At 40.7% G+C, this 16,966-nt stretch overlaps 1 protein-coding gene and 1 long non-coding RNA gene across 6 annotated transcripts; one reads left to right on the plus strand and one right to left on the minus strand.

The window, feature by feature from the left end:
- Positions 1-2,417: 2,417 nt before the first annotated feature.
- On the minus strand, positions 2,418-8,787 carry LOC119014825. 3 transcript variants are annotated; one of them, XR_005073075.1, is made up of 5 exons: positions 8,652-8,787; positions 8,463-8,561; positions 5,603-5,833; positions 5,244-5,434; positions 2,418-4,672 (listed from the first exon to the last, which is right to left on the minus strand). It is a non-coding gene; the product is annotated as an uncharacterized LOC119014825 (long non-coding RNA). The 3 variants fall into 3 exon arrangements; XR_005073076.1 differs by lacking the exon at positions 5,244-5,434; XR_005073074.1 differs by having other exon boundaries at positions 2,418-5,434.
- On the plus strand, positions 3,889-16,552 carry LOC119014824 (calcium homeostasis modulator protein 5-like). Of its 3 annotated transcripts, none has more exons than XM_037090324.1 (3): positions 3,889-3,936; positions 11,633-12,090; positions 13,768-16,552. In XM_037090324.1, exons 2-3 carry the CDS (start codon positions 11,653-11,655, stop codon positions 14,155-14,157), a joined length of 828 nt encoding a protein of 275 aa, XP_036946219.1. In that variant the 5' UTR covers positions 3,889-3,936; positions 11,633-11,652; the 3' UTR covers positions 14,158-16,552. The 3 variants fall into 3 exon arrangements, with proteins under 3 accessions (XP_036946219.1, XP_036946218.1, XP_036946217.1); XM_037090323.1 differs by lacking the exon at positions 3,889-3,936 and adding an exon at positions 8,752-8,865 and having other exon boundaries at positions 11,259-12,090; positions 13,768-16,551; XM_037090322.1 differs by lacking the exon at positions 3,889-3,936 and adding an exon at positions 8,763-8,865.
- The last annotated feature ends 414 nt before the right edge of the window (positions 16,553-16,966 follow it).

Raw genomic sequence — 16,966 nt, forward strand, 5'->3', positions numbered from 1 at the left:
AGAGAGGATAGGTTCTGAAAGTTGACAACTGTAGCTGACTCAAAGGTTTGGTTTAACAGCTTAGGTAAGCCTTTGTCAACCATTTCGTTTCTGTGTGAGAATACAAATGTTAACTCTTGTTATATGTGTGATAACTTTAATTATAAAACTGTGACAATATTAAGCTGATTAGACAGATTTTGATTGTGCTGCTGTCTCTAGTGACACACCGGCAATGGAAATGTATTAGCTAATGTAGGAAAAAATGTAAAAACTGATTATTGTTGTAGTAATGTACTGTTCTTGTTAGACACAGTATAATACAACATAGTAATGTATATATTGACGTCTTTGAGGAAAAGCAAACTACTGTAAAATGTGCGGTATTATATAATATTTCTTCTTTCGTTACTCTTACTAACCTACAAGTTCAATCTATTCATGTAAATGTTGACATGGACTCTGTTTTATTTGTCCACTACTGACACACATTTATGAAGAGTAGATGTGGAAATTTTTTTGTCTTGTGTACCCCCTGAGCCTTTTTGTCCTACCATGAGTACCCCCTCACTCATGAGTGTTGATGATTCTCCAAAAGTTGTCATATGAGATGTTACACAACTGATTATTAAATGAGAATCATTTTATTTAATCTCCTTAATTTGAACATTTAATTATCCTGCATTTTCTTTTCTTTTTCTTTCTTTCTTTTTTTTTTTTTTTTAACTCAAATTAAACATAAAAATAAATAATGTGAATATGTGAAATGAACTAATTGTGGCACGCACGTACCGTTTCATTATGGGCTAATGACTGAGAATATTTACTTGTCATCTTGAAAATAAATTAATAAATATTTCCACGTACCCCCTGTAATGTGTTCACATACCACTAGGGGTACGCCTACCCCTGGCTGGGAACCACTGTGTTACAGTATGAATCAAACACTAGAGGTCACTATATGTCCACACTGTTTTAAATTGTTTCTGAAATCCAAGAAATCCTTGTGCATCATCAGAAGCCTGATAGATAGAGACAGTACAGACAGATCATAGCATCTATGGAAGGTAATGGAGAGCTTGCGCTGCATGACATGATTAAAAGTCCACAGCTGTGTCAGTTTTAGAGATTACATATTTGAGACTAGCTCTTGATCATCCAAATATTAAATGTTGCCAAGGGACAGACATGTTGATATACAATGCTAGGTCGTCTACATGAAAATAGAGGAACTAACATCTTGCAAAATGCCTTTTATCGATTCAAAATCTATAAAGTATAATGTGCTCCAGTCAGTGGCTCACAGACAGTCCATGTTCTGAAAATTCAAATGTCAGTTTGACTTTTTATCAATGAAAAAGAAATAACATGAAAATGACAAGAGTCTCTATAGTTACATAAAATACAGTTTTGTGTGAAGAAAATGCACACATAGAAACTTGGTGTGCATGTGTCCGTCATAGCAATCTTGTAAATGACCATTGATCAGTTATGTGTTGACCCCTCAGTAACTCAAAGGTCAGTATCGATCCCTGCTGATATAATTAATTTTCTATTTGTAGTTGATGACTTATTGATTAAGCAGACAGTGTCGACTGGATGCCCAGTAATGACGGCAGTTGGACTGACTATATATAAGAAAAAATAATTTATAAATAAAAAAAATATAATTTAAGAAACTAAAACAATGTACTTACTTAATTTACATACTTATAAACTCTATTTTTTTTAAAACAAATGACACTGTCAATTCCTTAATGCTATTTGAATTGTGGATTTCTACAGCTGATGGTGTATTGTGACATTTTCATCAGTCACCACACAGTCTGGCCCACTCTGCAATCTGGGGTTCGGAATGGGATGGTGAGACAGAGCAGATGAAATATTTTTACTTTATAATAACATCTTCCAAATCATGTTGATAACACAGTGTGTTGTATCATTGTGAATGGTATCTTGTTTCTGATCTATAACTTCAGTGAGAGGGTAGTTTGTAGTCAGCACCTTCATTACACGTGACAAACTGACACAACTTGGATTTGTATTTATCACAGTTCACTTTGTCAGTAGTGTGCCATACCATTTTTGATAATTCAGACAATCAAGTTAGTCAAAGTTAGCCTGTCAGCTTGCCTAGCTAGCTTCCTAAAAAACCTCTGTTTTTAAATCATAAATCTCAATTCATGCATAGAATGTGGCGTACGCACATTTTAAACCCTTTCTGTGAGCAGTGTTGGGGACACTACATGTAGTTCAGCCTGGCAATAGTTTGAAGAAACTACATTTCTACCCCTGGAGAAATGTAGTTTGTAAAGCTTTAGCAACTACTTATACTCATTATACTCATTTAACTCATCATTAAATAAATCAATATATGGTGTATATGAAACAAAATATAATAGCCTACAAAAAATGTACACGCCAGCAGAAAAATGCCTCTCAACTCAAGAAGAAAAAGTAGAAAAAAAAACAAAATTATTGTTGCAGGGCTCACATGTGAACACGTAGGTCGTGTCTGTAGATGCATCTATATCCAACATGTGCATGCTCAAATATGGCCGTGGTTGGGCTGGCACGTTCAAGGGCACATCAGGGGTAGCAGGAGGGTTGTCCTTATGAGCACTGCCTTCCTTGGCACAAAGACCCACCCTCTGGGAAGCTATTGAGTGCTGCCAGGGCAAGCCAACCAGTGGCAGTTTAAAAATGTATATTATATAGATCATTTTTTATAAAAAAAAAATGTCATGTTATTTGCCAAAATTGTAGTTTGTAAATAGAGTAGTTAAACTACAAAAATGACCCAAACAGTAGTTGAATTACTAGTGATGGCAAAATGAAGCCTCATGAACCAAGGAAACCTTCAATCCAATTGTATTGAAAAATGATTCAATGCTTGAAGCTTCAGACTCTACGGCGACATCTGCTGGTGAAAGTTAAAGAAGGCACTATGCTATGAATTCACATCCACACTGATTAACTACCGTATTCTTTCTTTGGGTGTTCGGTATGAATTAAATCAATTACTAAATAAATAAGCGTACACTGGGCAGTGCGTTAATTGAAACAAGAAAATCATTGCCTTCTTCACAAAATCTTATTAAAAATAATAAAGTTGGTATTCTGCATGTGAACATTTCTTGTGTTTGTTCATTGGGGAGGTAGATGAATCTGAGATCAGTGAAGGGTGGGTATGAACATTTGCACACATTTCTATGATAATTCTCACAAAATATGTGAGATAGGCAGCGCCGTACATTTCAACAATCTGCCACTGCCAGTGCAGAAATTATAGAAATGATAGTGACTTAAATGTAGTGGGAAGAGCTTTGACAGTGCAAATAGAACAAAGCCTGATCTGGGAGACAGGTGGACAGGTACTTTGCAGTGTTAAGAGGGAGGGGTGGTGCTTGTGGACAGGTCAGAAAGGGGGCATTATTGTGGTTGGTGACTGTGTTTGGCTATTTACATTACTTTACAACTAACAAATTATTATAGTGAAATCAAATAACTTTGTTCGGAGTAACCAGATTGAAATGTTCCCACATCTCGGACCGCCCTGTTGTTGTTTGTGGTTGATACTTGGCAACAGGCTGCATTGTATCAACCACAAACAACAATGATTCACTGGCTTTACTCATTCAGCTTTCTCAATGAACTGAACTTTCTCTCTAAACTTGTCTCGACTCCAACTTGACAACCCACAAGTGTGCAAACCGTTTCATGCGGCTTTGAATCATTTTTCGAAGCGGTCACGTTGGTGTGCGTGATTGATCACGTGATCGTCACAGAATGAATGAAGCTACGATTTCATGCGGCTTTGAATCGTTTTTCGAAGCGGTCACGTTGGTGTGCGTGATTGATCATGTGATCGTCACAGAATGAATGAAGCTACGATACAAGTTTTGCTTTAGACCGGTTCATTTTTTCAATACAAGCTCCGAAGCAGAGGTGTCACAGGTAACATCACTATGAATTACTTGATGCAGCACAAAATATGAATGTAGTTTAACTACCAGCAAATTACAGCAAATTGTAGTTAAGCTATGTAGTTAACTACATGTAGTTAAATTCTCCCCAACACTGTCTGTGAGTATGCAGGAGTTAAAAAGAAGCTCCAGATGTTGCACTGGTTGCCTCTTGTTGTGACACACTAAGATAAAATAAGCAAATTTCCCTTCTGATACCAAGCTTATTTCATGTTCTTCTCTGTACTGATTAAAAAGTATTCAATACAGCAGTATTAAATATAACAGTATTCACTTGGTGAAATGCTCACACGTGTTATATCAGGGCCTAAGTGAGGAAAGACAACTGATTATCCATCAGAATTATGCAGATACAAACAAACTGATCCCCCCACTCACTCCCACACACAGGGAATACAGACCTTTCCAGAGGTCATTAGGGGGTCCTAAGATGACGATGAAAAGCAGTGCAGAGAGGACAAGGAAAGAAATATGATAATCTGAGAACGCACATCATCCCTGCTCCCCTGTTATGAGACAGTCAGCGTCTCCTGAGAGATGAGGATGGTGGTTGAGTGACTGTGCTTCCACTCCATTCATTATGGATGGATATCCCCGAGTGCTTTCCAGCAGCCTCAGAAAAGCTGCTCATCTTTTTTCTGCACTCAGCTCATACGTGATGCTAATGTGGAGTAAATGCTGCAGGCTGTGTCATGGATGACACTAAACTGTTAAAGGAAATAAACATTGTTCAGCAACCTATGTGAACAAAAACATGTAAGTGAGGCGCAGCAGCACAGCATTGCAGCTGCCATGCAGCACACAAGTATCCAGTGTGTCCAGCCTGTAATTAGCGTTAGCACAGAAAGAAAAGTGAATTTTGTCTTGCACTTTTGGGTTGTTCAATGAATGGAACTTCCTATTTCCATTAAACCTTGAAGAGATCACTCCTGATGTCCCTACTTGTAGGTATGCGATACTCATGAGATACAAGGCAGGTGCTGTCTGTGTACTCTGCAGCCATACAATTTCTGTTTTGAAGTAAAAAAAAAATGGGAAAGGACTTCCCGTATCCCGTTATTTGTTTTAAAATTGGAAAACAAAAAAGGGAAATGACTCATTAACTGATTGTGGGTGCTGTGCTCATGAACGAGCTCTTGATCATCTCCCTGACCTGAACGCCTGGAAGTCCTCGCCCATCAAGTCAGAAAACATTTAGTTTACTTCAGTATTTCAAAATTAGCATTAATCTTAATTCAGAATCATAAACTGCAAACAGGTGTTAGTGACATTACTGACATCTTGTGCCTTCTGAATCTAAAATCTCATTCCCCTGAGAGTCAGTAAGGGTGAGTAGATTGTCAGTGCCAAGGCCATCTTTCACTTTGGTTGAGATGCCTTCGACTGTGCCCTCGGCCTCTGTGAATCCAATCACTTTTGTGCGAGAGGTTGTCAGCCGGTTGGTGACAACTTCAGCAAAGTATACTGACCTGAGGATTAAACAGATTGGTTATGTCAGACATACATTCTTCTTTTATATCACTGCATGACATTTCAGCTGTGGAGGTCAGCTGCATTTGAAAAGTTTTATTGTTGTATTACATTATTGGATAATATTTCAATAACAGACATCAATTGTGTTTCACAAATAGTCTAACCTTTGTAAGATTCGCTCATACAATCATGGTCGTGGAGGTATATAGGACGGACTGGGTGATGGAGAGGAGGAGGAGGATAGCTGCCTTAAACTGAAAGGTACAGCGACAGAGGTTTGTGCACCTCATAGTATGCATGGCTCACAAGATTTGCTGGAAGGAAATGCCCAGTGCCTTCTGGGAAAATTACCAGATGATTTGTATCATCATTGAGATACTGGAATCCCCACTGACCTGTGGAGTTACATACAATGAAAAGTAATGAGACAGTATCTGTTAACAATAAAATGACCAATGTTATATTTCCTAGAAAATAATTAGCATTACTTCAAGCATCAATCCTATATTTCTGAGTATCCAAACGGCAACTTTATAGGAACTGTTTATAGTTCATGCACAGGAAATGCAATATTTTGGATATTAAAAGGTATATTTCACTACATATCAAGCACTACTGCAGCAGTGAAATATTTTGGACATGGAATTAGACTTTTATTATATTTCACTGTACTTAAAAAAGTTACATTTAATGCATAACTGAAATTATTTATGTACGAGGTGTCTCACTGAGCCACTGAGCATTACAGCAGCAGCACAGATTCAATCCTGGTGATGGATGTGACCCAGAAGTAATTCACCTGTGTTTGCTGATGTAGCTGGTGTGACAGTTTAACTGGTGTTCATTTTAACTGGTGACAGTCCCAGGAGCGTGCTGCTTCCCCAGGGGGCCCTGCTGGGGCTGCTTCAGCCACTTCAGGTCTGGCTGGTCATGCCCCCTTCGTTCTTGTCAGTGGCTACAACTGCGTGCGGTTACTGGCTTAGCCATCCCGTACGTTGGATATTGGGAGCTGTATGTGGAACTGTGTGGCAAAGTGGTGCCCTGCTGTGGGAACCTTGTCATGAAAGACCCCCCTGGTGCTTCAACTTTTGTTCCTGGAATCTTGGGGATGAACGTGATCTGCAGATGTTATCAAGAGCTCTTTGTTGTGCTTGGTTCTTCCCTGTTTTAGTCACCCTTTGTGTCAGGGGTGCCTGGTCCAGTTGTGGATGCCCTCCAGAAGTGCGATCAGTCATCAGCCCAGGTCATCTCACTGGTGCCGTGAGGGTCCAAGGCAAGCGGGTGGTGCGGATACCCAGTGGCACCATGAAGCTGGTCACTGGTACCTGTTCAGAACAGTTTGCTAGTCAGAGTGTTTTATTCGAGCCTCGTGAGTCAGGGTTGCTAGCTGGGTTGTTGGCTTCCACGTGCCTGTTGAAGGTTGTTCATGGTAAAGTGTGTGCTCCAGTCATCAACGATGGAGAAGCGGAGGTCCTCCTTTACCCCTGGACTAGTTTTGGTGTCTTCAATGCTGCTCAGGTTGTTAGCTTGCCTGCAGGGGTGACTGAGATGGGGTCAACCATGGCCACGGTGTCCTCCTAGGTAGCCACCCCCTCAGTCCTTGATAGAATAGGGTCATTATATTCAACTGCCCTAACTGAGCAGGGAACAAGCCAGTGCAAGGTCTTTGCTAGACAGGTATGGCTCAAGTCTTGGTGGTTAACGATGGGGATTTGGGGTGCACCAATCTCATTTCACACGATATACCTCTGCTTGGTGACATTCCTGTACGGCAGAAGTATTGCTGCATCCCTCCCTCAGAGAACGATGTAGTGAAGACACAAATTAACCAGCTTCTTGAGTCACAGGTCATCCGTGAGAACAGTAGTCCTTATGCGTCCCCCACTGTTTTGGTGAGGAAGAAGAACAGTGGCTTGCGGCTGTGGGTGGACTATCAGCTCCTCAACAGCAAGACCAGAAAGGATGCTTTTCCACTGCCTCACACAGAGGTAAGCTTGGATGCCCTCTCAGGGGCCCGCTGGTTTTCTACCATCGACCTGGCTCATACAATCAGGTGTCAGTGGCTGAGCAGGACCGTCCCAAGACCGCCTTTGCACCCCTTTTTAGTCTTTTTGAATTCAACCGGATGCCCTTTAGCCTCTCCAACACCCCAAGCACCTTCCAGCGGCTGATGCAGCGGATGTTCGCCAATCAGCAGGGTCAGTCCCCGCTGCTTTACCTCGATGACATCATCATCTTTTTTATCCTCGGTTGAGCAACATCTACAGTGGCTGAAGATGGTGCTTGGTCGGCTTCAGAGAGAAGGCCTCAAAACCAAAGCGGAGAAGTGTGCCTTTTTCCAGCAGCAGGTGTTGTACTTGGGACACATCATTTCGAGCCAGGGAGTTTCTACAGATCCCAAGAAAGTTGAGACTGTAGCTAATTGGCAGTGCCCCCCGTCACATCTCAGAGCTGCGCTCCTTTTTGGGTTTTGCTAGCTGCTATCGGCACTTTGTTGATGGTTTTGCCAAGCTGGCCAAGCCCTTGCATCAGTTGGTGGCTGATCTTGCTGGTACCAAGTCAAAAAGGGGGTCAGGTCACACTGCATGAAAAGTGGGATTTTTGTCCCCCTAAACACCTGAAAATCTCCCTAATTTTCGGCAGTTAATGACAATTTACAGCCTGCAAACGTTGCGTTTGTCTGTGCCACATACTGAGGGAAACAAAAAATGACGTATATGGAGCTCCCGGCGGTGCGAACGCCTCTAATTTGCATATGAATAGCAGCAAAACCACACCTTGCCAGAGAATGTGTGGGCTGGCTTGAAAATCCTTACTCAGTATTGGATGAAACCACTGCTTATAAACAAGCAAACTCACTCGTGATTGGTCATCCTGGGTCATTATAAATGTAAAATATATATATATATATATATATATATATATATATATATATATATATATATATATATATATATGTATATATATATGCGCCCGGATAATAGTCACATTGTCAAAAAACGGATCTAATCTAATAAGTCTTACCCTCTTTGTTCTCGTTGACTCTGGGCTGAACTCCTGACAGCTTCCTCCTGCGATGCAAGATCTGGTTGTTTATTGTCCTGCGTAATGTCTTCCATACAGCTAGAAAACAATTAAAAGAGAGTGGTATGAATAAAGAAACCTAAGTCACAGTAAAATTAAACGAGGGAGAAAACAGTAACAGCTGCTTACACACAATGGCGTCATTATCAGCATCATGTAAATCTTGACTTGCAGACATAGCTCTAAGCTAATAGGAGGTCACGGCCTTGTTGTGATGTGAGGTTAGTCTGTGAAAACAAAATGCTCGCAGCGATTAACCTCCGTGTCCCTCTGCGGCAGCGAAGAGCCGTCCGTCGGCGACACTCTCCATGGCGACCTGGCAAAGCTCCTCCCGTCAGCGCAGGTATCCTCTCGACAATGACTGCGTCATTCCTGCTAGATAGCTTGGCTGAACTTGCTTCGTGTCCAATAAAACACAGTCACAGTCCGTTAGTGATAAAACACGACACTTGTAATTTTCACAGATACTGCCCTATTAGGGGTGGAACAGTTCATCAAAAAAAATAAAAAATCCGTCCCGTTCGGTACGCTTATCACGGTTCGGGGCGCGTGTGTACACAAACAAGAGGAAGAGCTACAAGTCGGCTGTGTTTCCGGCATTGCTGCTCGCGGGCCAGCTTTCGAGCCGGAAAACACAGCCGACTCGTCATAGTACTAGCTCGCAAGTCAGAGCAGGAGAGCGCAAACAGCCGGCTACGTTCTGAATGAGTAGCAGACGAGTGAGTGAAGTCTCTGGGTTAGACTTCCTCCAGCCGGCATGAAAAGCACATACCTGTCAGTGAGAAGCCATTCTTCCACTTCTGAAATAACATAATGTTACAGAATGTTCTGCAGGTGGCCAGAGGCTACTGTAGGTTTGGTGTATAGATATATAAAATGAAATTAGGTCGATGGATTTTTGCACAATAAAATAATTTATATGTGAATATTACATATAAATATTAAGTAGTATATTGTAAGTAGGCCATTATTATCTCTATTTGGGAACGTTATACATTTACACCATTCCTACCTCAGTACTCTATCATTTATTTGTTTTATTTTGTTTTATTTTATTTTAGTATCTCTTTTATTTTGCCAATCATGTAAATAATGTTTTATTGCATTGTGTTTTTTACTACATTAGTAGTTAAGAAACAATGGGCTAGGACTGAGTTTCCATGGTGATTAGCGATACTGACTCAAGTGACTCGCACAACCCGGTTCAGTTTAGTGAGTGACTCATAATGACTTGAATCCTTTAAAGGAACCATATTTACCAGCTCTAATCCAGGGCTACTGAAAGTTCCCTGACTGTGACTGGCCATTACATTACATTAGTGATAGTGAATTACTATTTGTATTTAGCATTTATTAAAGATAACTTTCTTTGCCAAATAAATGAAAAGTATAACTAGCAATATCACGTCTCTTGCAGTGCCAGAATCTACCTACTTTTAACTTTAGACTGTCACAATGATGTCAGAGTGCCTCATTCTTTCAGTTTTAACCTGACTATACAAAACATAATTGATTTTTCTAACGATCAGTGTATGCCGATCCGTAACGAAAACCGTGACCACAAAACCGTGATTTGAACCGAACTGTGGATTTTGTGAACCGTTCCACCCCTATGCCCTGTACTACTATCTGGGTACCATTTGTGTGTTGGCCTTAAAATAACATATGGTCAGGCACAGCGATGGTGGACTGCTGCCTTGAGGAAGAAAAAATAGTCAGATGTGCATTTTTTTACTGCTATTTTAAAGGTGCATCATTCAGATTGTAAGATGTGTCTATGTAGGTGGGTTAACAACTTGTACACACTCTGATTTAGTGATTCAAGAAGCTATTCATGTGAGCCTCATTTGCACCAAATGACTGGTTTACCATTTCTGGACTTAAACAGGAAGTTTGTAATATTTTACACTCAACCACCTCCTGTACACTTCACATGTATGGCATATGCAGTAAATGCCCACATCCTGTTTTTGAGCTTCAGTTCTAAAATTAGAGGCTTTATTGTTAATTTATGACACTTTGTACACCGTCCTGTTAAAGTAAAAAATGATTAATGATGATGTTGGAACTAGCAGAAAATGATGTGATTCATTTGTGCAGAGGATAATTTACAGCTTCCTGTATAACGCACTCAGAGTGTATTAGTATGAGCAGTCACTCCTGCACTAATGAAAAACAGAAAAACCTCCAAGAGGATTGGATCACTTCCTCATTCTTCCTCAGCCTCTGCAGCTGATGCTGACTGTGTGTCTGTCTCTAAAACAATGGTTTGTTCTCTATGGAAACATTTCAGTAGAATGAATTGAATGCTCTCATTCTGCATGATTAATCATATGTATGTTCCTCCTCTTGGCACTTTTTGTCATTCCAGATAATAATGGCAGATTTTATGTCTGTTGAATGGTCACCGCTGACATGCAGAACTGAGACTTTGTTGACATCAAATGTGTGTGCATGACGAGAAATATGGCTGTCAGACAGTTTTTCAGTTGTTTGCCTTTTCATTCTTGCCAGCATGAATAGCTTGAGGCTGCATTCCCAAACACTGCTGTCACATGACACAGACTAGTTATCACGAAAACTGGACCAGCAGGATTTTTGCAAATGACTTTCCCACTACAGAGCTGAAGGGCAAAGCATATAAAGATCTGTTAATAAAGGGATGTACATGTAAACAGAAAGAGAAGTGGAGTGTTGTAACTTCACACCGCTGGGGCTGTACCTTTGCTTTGACAGTGCTGCAGGGGCTTTCCTTTGGATGAGGAGTAGGAAATGAATGAGGAGTAACGTTTGGTGGGAGGAAGCATCAGATTGACAAAAGGAGGAGCCTGAAGAGAGCTAAGGGAGGGGCACAGACAGGCTTGGCAGATGTGTTTTGTCTTCAGCTGTGAGATAACCGCGGCCAGGGAATAACTGCCGGCTGCAAAGACGACTTTCAACAACATCAGCTTTTTCTTTTTTCACTCGCTGTCTTTTACTTTGTTTAATCTCTTTCGGATCGCATACAAACCTTCCTGCTGAAACTATGGATAACTTCCAGACTGTCCTTCGTTTCTTCATGAACCAGAAAGCCACCATTGGTTACAGTTTTATGGCTCTCCTGACTATAGGTGGGGAGCGAGTCTTCTCCATGGTCTCCTTTCAGTGCCCATGCAATCACGACCAGAACTTTGCCTACGGACTGACTTTCCTGCTGGGCCCGGCTGCAGTCTTGCTGGTCATGGGTCTGTTCCTCAGCACCAGATTGTGGAGACTCTATACGGGCTGCTGCCTTAATCCCATGAAGCTTTGTCCCCGTGGGAACTGCTTTGGCTGCCTCAGGGTGCTCATGAACATCTTCACCGGGGCTTGTGTGGCTCCTATCATGTGGCTGTCTGTCGCCCTGCTCAATGGGACTTTTTATGAGTGTGCTGTCAGCGGTCTCGATGATAACCTTGTGGTGGATCTGTTCTGTAAAAATAAGACCATGAAGTGTCGGGAGGAGCTGGCCAGAGTACCCTGTGACCGGTCCAAACTGTCCAGTGAAGAGCGCATGGAGCTGCTGCTAATGTTCAGGGCCCAGTCACAGGTAAGAGACATGTGTGTCTGTGTGAGCATTCAGCTACAGTCCAAATAAAACTGAGGATTAAATTTCTCATAGGGAGTTCAATTTAGGCTGTAAAAGTAGTATAATATTCTCTCTATTCTACCTGGTGCATCTAGTCATTTGACTAGACTTTCCATCCTAACAGGATGTTAATCCTGATTTGCAACTTCAAGCGTTTCATGACTCTTCAAGTTAATTTTTTTTGTGACAAAACGTATGTAAACAAAAGGTTGTTCCATTAAAACGGCTGTGGATAAATATGTGCATCTGCAGTTTACAACCTGGGCAGAGCAGAGTGTGCAGATGTTTGTAATCCCACAGACTCAGGTCACAGTTCCTGAGCGAACTGTAGCCTGAAAGATACATTTATTGCTACTATATAACATCATTGCTGCCCTTTTTCATCTGCTCTGATTGCCTACATTGTCTACCCTGAGTGCAACCAGCAACCCACTCTCTCTCCTTTAAACGCTTCTTGAGCCATGCTACTGTAACACAGTTATATTCCCCAGTTGTGATGGAAAATGTATCAGGATTAGTCACACATATCCAAAGGAAACTGCACAGAAAGAATGGCTCTTCGACACTTGAAGACGGATACTTCAGTGATCATGAATTCAGTCATCATGTAGCGCCATGCTGACATCAGTCTAGACACAGGGTTTCCCTTAATTTCCTAAACTCTGTACTATCTGCTCCAAAATGAATGATTACAGATAATGATGACATCACAATGACGTCACCAGGGCTACTTTCCCAGACTTCAAAAAGCTCATTCACAGCCACAGCAAAGCTTTTACAGGCTCTGGGACAAACCATCACATCAAACTGTCTCAAACATGTCACTGTTGGTTGGCAGATGTTAAGTTTTCTTTAACAGCCAAAAAACATGGTCTTCATCATTTAAATGTTGTCATGTTATGTCATTATCCGTAACCGCTTATCCCTGATTTAAATGTTGTGTGCATGTAAATTAGGTTTGTTATAGTAAAGTTATCACACAGCAAACACTGAGACATTGAATAATTGAAGTCCAATCAAGGCCTTTAACTGCCCCCAAGGACAAATAAAGTTTTACGAATTGAATTGAAGGCCAACATGTCCATGTTCCCACCCATAACTTCTCAGCAGTGAATTCTACGTCAGGGTCTTTAAGTGGCGATGAGTCAAGCAATGTTTTTTTTTGAGAGAGCGAGAGAGAGAGAGAGAGACAGAGAGAGAGAGAGAGAGAGAGAGAGAGAGAGAAAATGAAAAAAAAGGTTCAGACAGAAATCTGTCCAAAGACAGACAGACAGACCGTCACACAAGGCTATGCTACAGTGGCAGAGACTGATTGAAACTGTGTTACAGCTTTTTATGTTTATAAAATGGGCATTGAGTAATTAATGGAGTGGACATTGTATGGATGTTTGGTCACAACCATTTCATATGTGAATACATTTTCAATAAAATGTTGTTTTATGCAATACAGGTCTAAAGGTGATGTACAGTTGATATCCCCTGGCTTTGCATACACAGCACCATTATCGGTATAGCAGATGTTGAAACAGGAGCTACTAATCAACTGAATGTATTTAGCTATATACAGATGGTATTCTCTAGGGGGGATTTCGTAGTGTGCCGTATGTTTAAGTTTATACAATTCTTGTTTGTCTGCAGATCCTGGGCTGGTGTATTGTCATTATCGCCTCCATTGTGGGCCTCCTGGGTACCTGCTGCACAAACTGTCGTTCCAAAGTCAGCTTCCTGCAGCTCACATTCTGGAAACGCTACGTTGAGAAAGAGAAGGAGCGCTTTGATGTCTTCGCTGTGGACTACGCTACCAAGCTGGCTGAGAGAAACCTGCAGAGCTTCTTTGAGAATAAGGACCCTGAACCATTTCCTTTCCCTAACCACAAGGCATGGGAGGAGATCTCTTCACTCTACACCTTTTCCAGGAGCGAGCAGTATTACAGCACCCTGCAGCGTTACGTGGAGAGGACCGACAGGGACTTTACCCCGGAAAACAGACCTGTCATGGATTTAGAGCATGGAATAGAGATGAGCTAGAGGAGGAATATGATGTCCATTTGCCATGTAATTGAATGATGAATGTATAATACATATTACAGTCACAGATAAGGTGTGGCTATAAAAGAAGGTTGAGTGAATACTCTTTTTCTATTGAATAACAAATATAACAACTTTTGATTAACCCATTTACATTTCAGGCTTAAATCACCACCTTTGGGTTTAAGAAGTACCCAGTTCCATTATATGTCCCATCCGTTCCAGGTACGGACACAAATACAGATCTTTTGGTCAGTTGAACAGGTACAGATGTTTCAAAGATGGCTGCCTTCGCACTGACAGATGTGCTTTTCCACAATGTTACTCCAAAGTAGTGTCTTTCAAAGTGGAGTCAATGAGGTGCTGCTAGCAAAGCAGGCACAGGTCTGTAGCAAGACAATGTTTTAGGATTTCTTTTGTAAGCAATAAATGTTGACTACCGTGCACACTGCTTTTGAAATGTTGCCTTACTTTGGATTTATAAACTAACCTATTCACTAAATTATAGCTATTTTAGAAGGTTGCAGTCAGGACCATAGGTCCAACTGAGAGCACTGTTGTTCTAATGTGTCCGTGTTATTTCTGGGAATTGAATGCATGTCCCAGATAAACTTTGTCAGTTTAAAAATAAACTTGGAGAAAAAAAATAATCTTTGATTGATAATATTAAAGGGGCTATATGTAACAACTTTTAACAATTTACACGGATTAATAACCCTTCTACTACTGGCCATATGGTAGTGGATTGTAACATGGCATGAAAAATGGCAGACTCCCTCCTGAATTGTTAAAGTCATTTTATGCTGCTGCATTTCTTTCTGAAGGACTTCCAGTGATATTAGTGTTTAAGTATATTCTAGGCACAATTTATACATGAAATATTTGTAACGCCCACTGCACCCTGCAGTCTTCCGCTCCTGATTCCACACCTCTTATAACCTTTCAAATCTACTTACCAGGTCAACCTATTGTTTATCTCAGATTTACTTATTCCCATTGATCCGCCTCACCCCTTCCCTGCCTTTTACCTGTTGTCAGATGGCAACAGGGTGAACAGACTGTGGCTGGGTGGGTGTTGTCTTTTGGTTTCTTTGGGCTTTCAAGAATATGAGTCACAGTAAAATACACTGCACAATTGTAGAAAAATATTTTTTTAAAACGGAATCAGAAGTCAACACCTAAAACTTACATCACAAAAACATTGCAAAGATTGTGAGAGAGTGTGTGTATTTAGGGGCTGTCACTGCTAGGTACACCTTCAAAAAGAATAATTTCACACCAGCCAAAACATACTAACTCCTGCTAATATTGTCTTTCATGTGTGTGAATGTTTACAATTGTCATTTACTTGCCTGTGTTGTAAATGTAACATCTGGGTCAACACCTTAGTTTACTCTCATTTTCAGGCGTCTTACTCTGACGCGTGGGGAAGTTAAAGCAGTTGGCCTGTTTCTGCGTCACACAGTGCTTGAACATTGTTCAGCTGGCGCTGAGTTTGAAAGAGAGACTGAAGTTAAGGATACATCTCCTCAGCTACCTGCAGATGTCTCACTCCTTAGCAACTTCCATTATTAGCTCCAAAAAATCAACATGTCTAATTCAGAATATTATAGGTTAAAACTTAAGTTTCAAGTCTTCTGGATATGGTCTGATGAAGCTTATGACCTGCTCCCTGTTTTGCTGGTGCATTAGAGATGATGAACGTTACACAGGGAAAAAACAGGGTTGCATGAAACTTCACCTATGGCAATGTCTGCCTTTTAAAAAAAAATATTTGCCACACAATATCCAAAGCATGTGAACACTTGTCCTGTAAAGACTAAGTGATCATTTACCGAAGCAACAGTTTGTGGTTTGCATGATGAATTATGAACCCGGTGTTAGTTTAAGATTGTGCTTCCAAGTTTATCTTGATGTACAAATGATCTATTTAATGTGTTTTAATGTGAACTAGTGAACAATAACAAGTGCTGTGTACCCTGCTACAAGCCACTGCTCTCTTGTTCAAGCCACTGCTCCCTTTTCAATGACTGGTAATTCATAGACGAGTTGAAACTTGAACAATCCCTGTAGCTCAACAATTTATGACTTAAACGGCCAAGGCTCTATGGCGCAGTGTGAGTGTTTTTCCACTGCACAGAGAGGTAAAGATTACCTTAATGGCATGCTGAAGATGGAGTCTGTTGTCTGCAGTTCTTCATCTGATAGCTCATTCTGTCTATTTCTGCTAGGGCTATTTCTTTGCTGCAATAATTGAAACTGATCCACTGATGAAACAGAGCAGAATGTGTCCATATCTGGTTGATAAGACGTGTTGTTATAGAAGAATAGGACTGCTAATGATGCTTGATTACTTAAAAATGAGTGTGTGTGTGTGTGTGTGTGTGTGTGTGTGTGTGTGTGTGTGTGTGTGTGATAATAAACTAAACTTGATTTGAATTTGATTAATCCACTGTTTTTCAGACCACCAATCAAACAAGAGTTGGCTAACAGGTGAGCTGTTTCCACATGGAAGTGGGTGCAGTTTCAAGTGGGTTAGAAAAACAATTGATGATTCCTGTCTAAAACAAGAAGAAACCCAAAATAAACCCACAGTAAAATAGGAAAATAACAGAAAAGTAAAATCTAAGACTTTGGCCCTATAAATAAGAAGAAACATAAGAATGAGAAGCAAGGGATTTGGATAAAATATATTCAGACATAAGTAGAGAATTCCTTTTTGCATCACACTTCAGTTTATAAGTTTCTATTTCTCCTTTTCCCTTTAGCTGAAGCTAAAATCAAATCACTCCCTAGAGCTCATCTGGCG

The sequence above is a fragment of the Acanthopagrus latus genome, chromosome 23 (genome assembly GCF_904848185.1).
Source record: "Acanthopagrus latus isolate v.2019 chromosome 23, fAcaLat1.1, whole genome shotgun sequence".
In the NCBI taxonomy this organism is placed as follows: domain Eukaryota; kingdom Metazoa; phylum Chordata; class Actinopteri; order Spariformes; family Sparidae; genus Acanthopagrus; species Acanthopagrus latus.

Coding starts and splice junctions, on each gene's coding strand:
- LOC119014824 (XM_037090322.1), top strand. CDS start 8,763: ATGCTCGCAGCGATTAACCTCCGTGTCCCTCTGCGGCAGCGAAGAGCC. Junction 8,866..11,632: donor AGCTCCTCCCGTCAGCGCAG/GTATCCTCTCGA, acceptor TCCTGACTATAG/GTGGGGAGCGAGTCTTCTCC. Junction 12,091..13,767: donor TGTTCAGGGCCCAGTCACAG/GTAAGAGACATG, acceptor GTTTGTCTGCAG/ATCCTGGGCTGGTGTATTGT.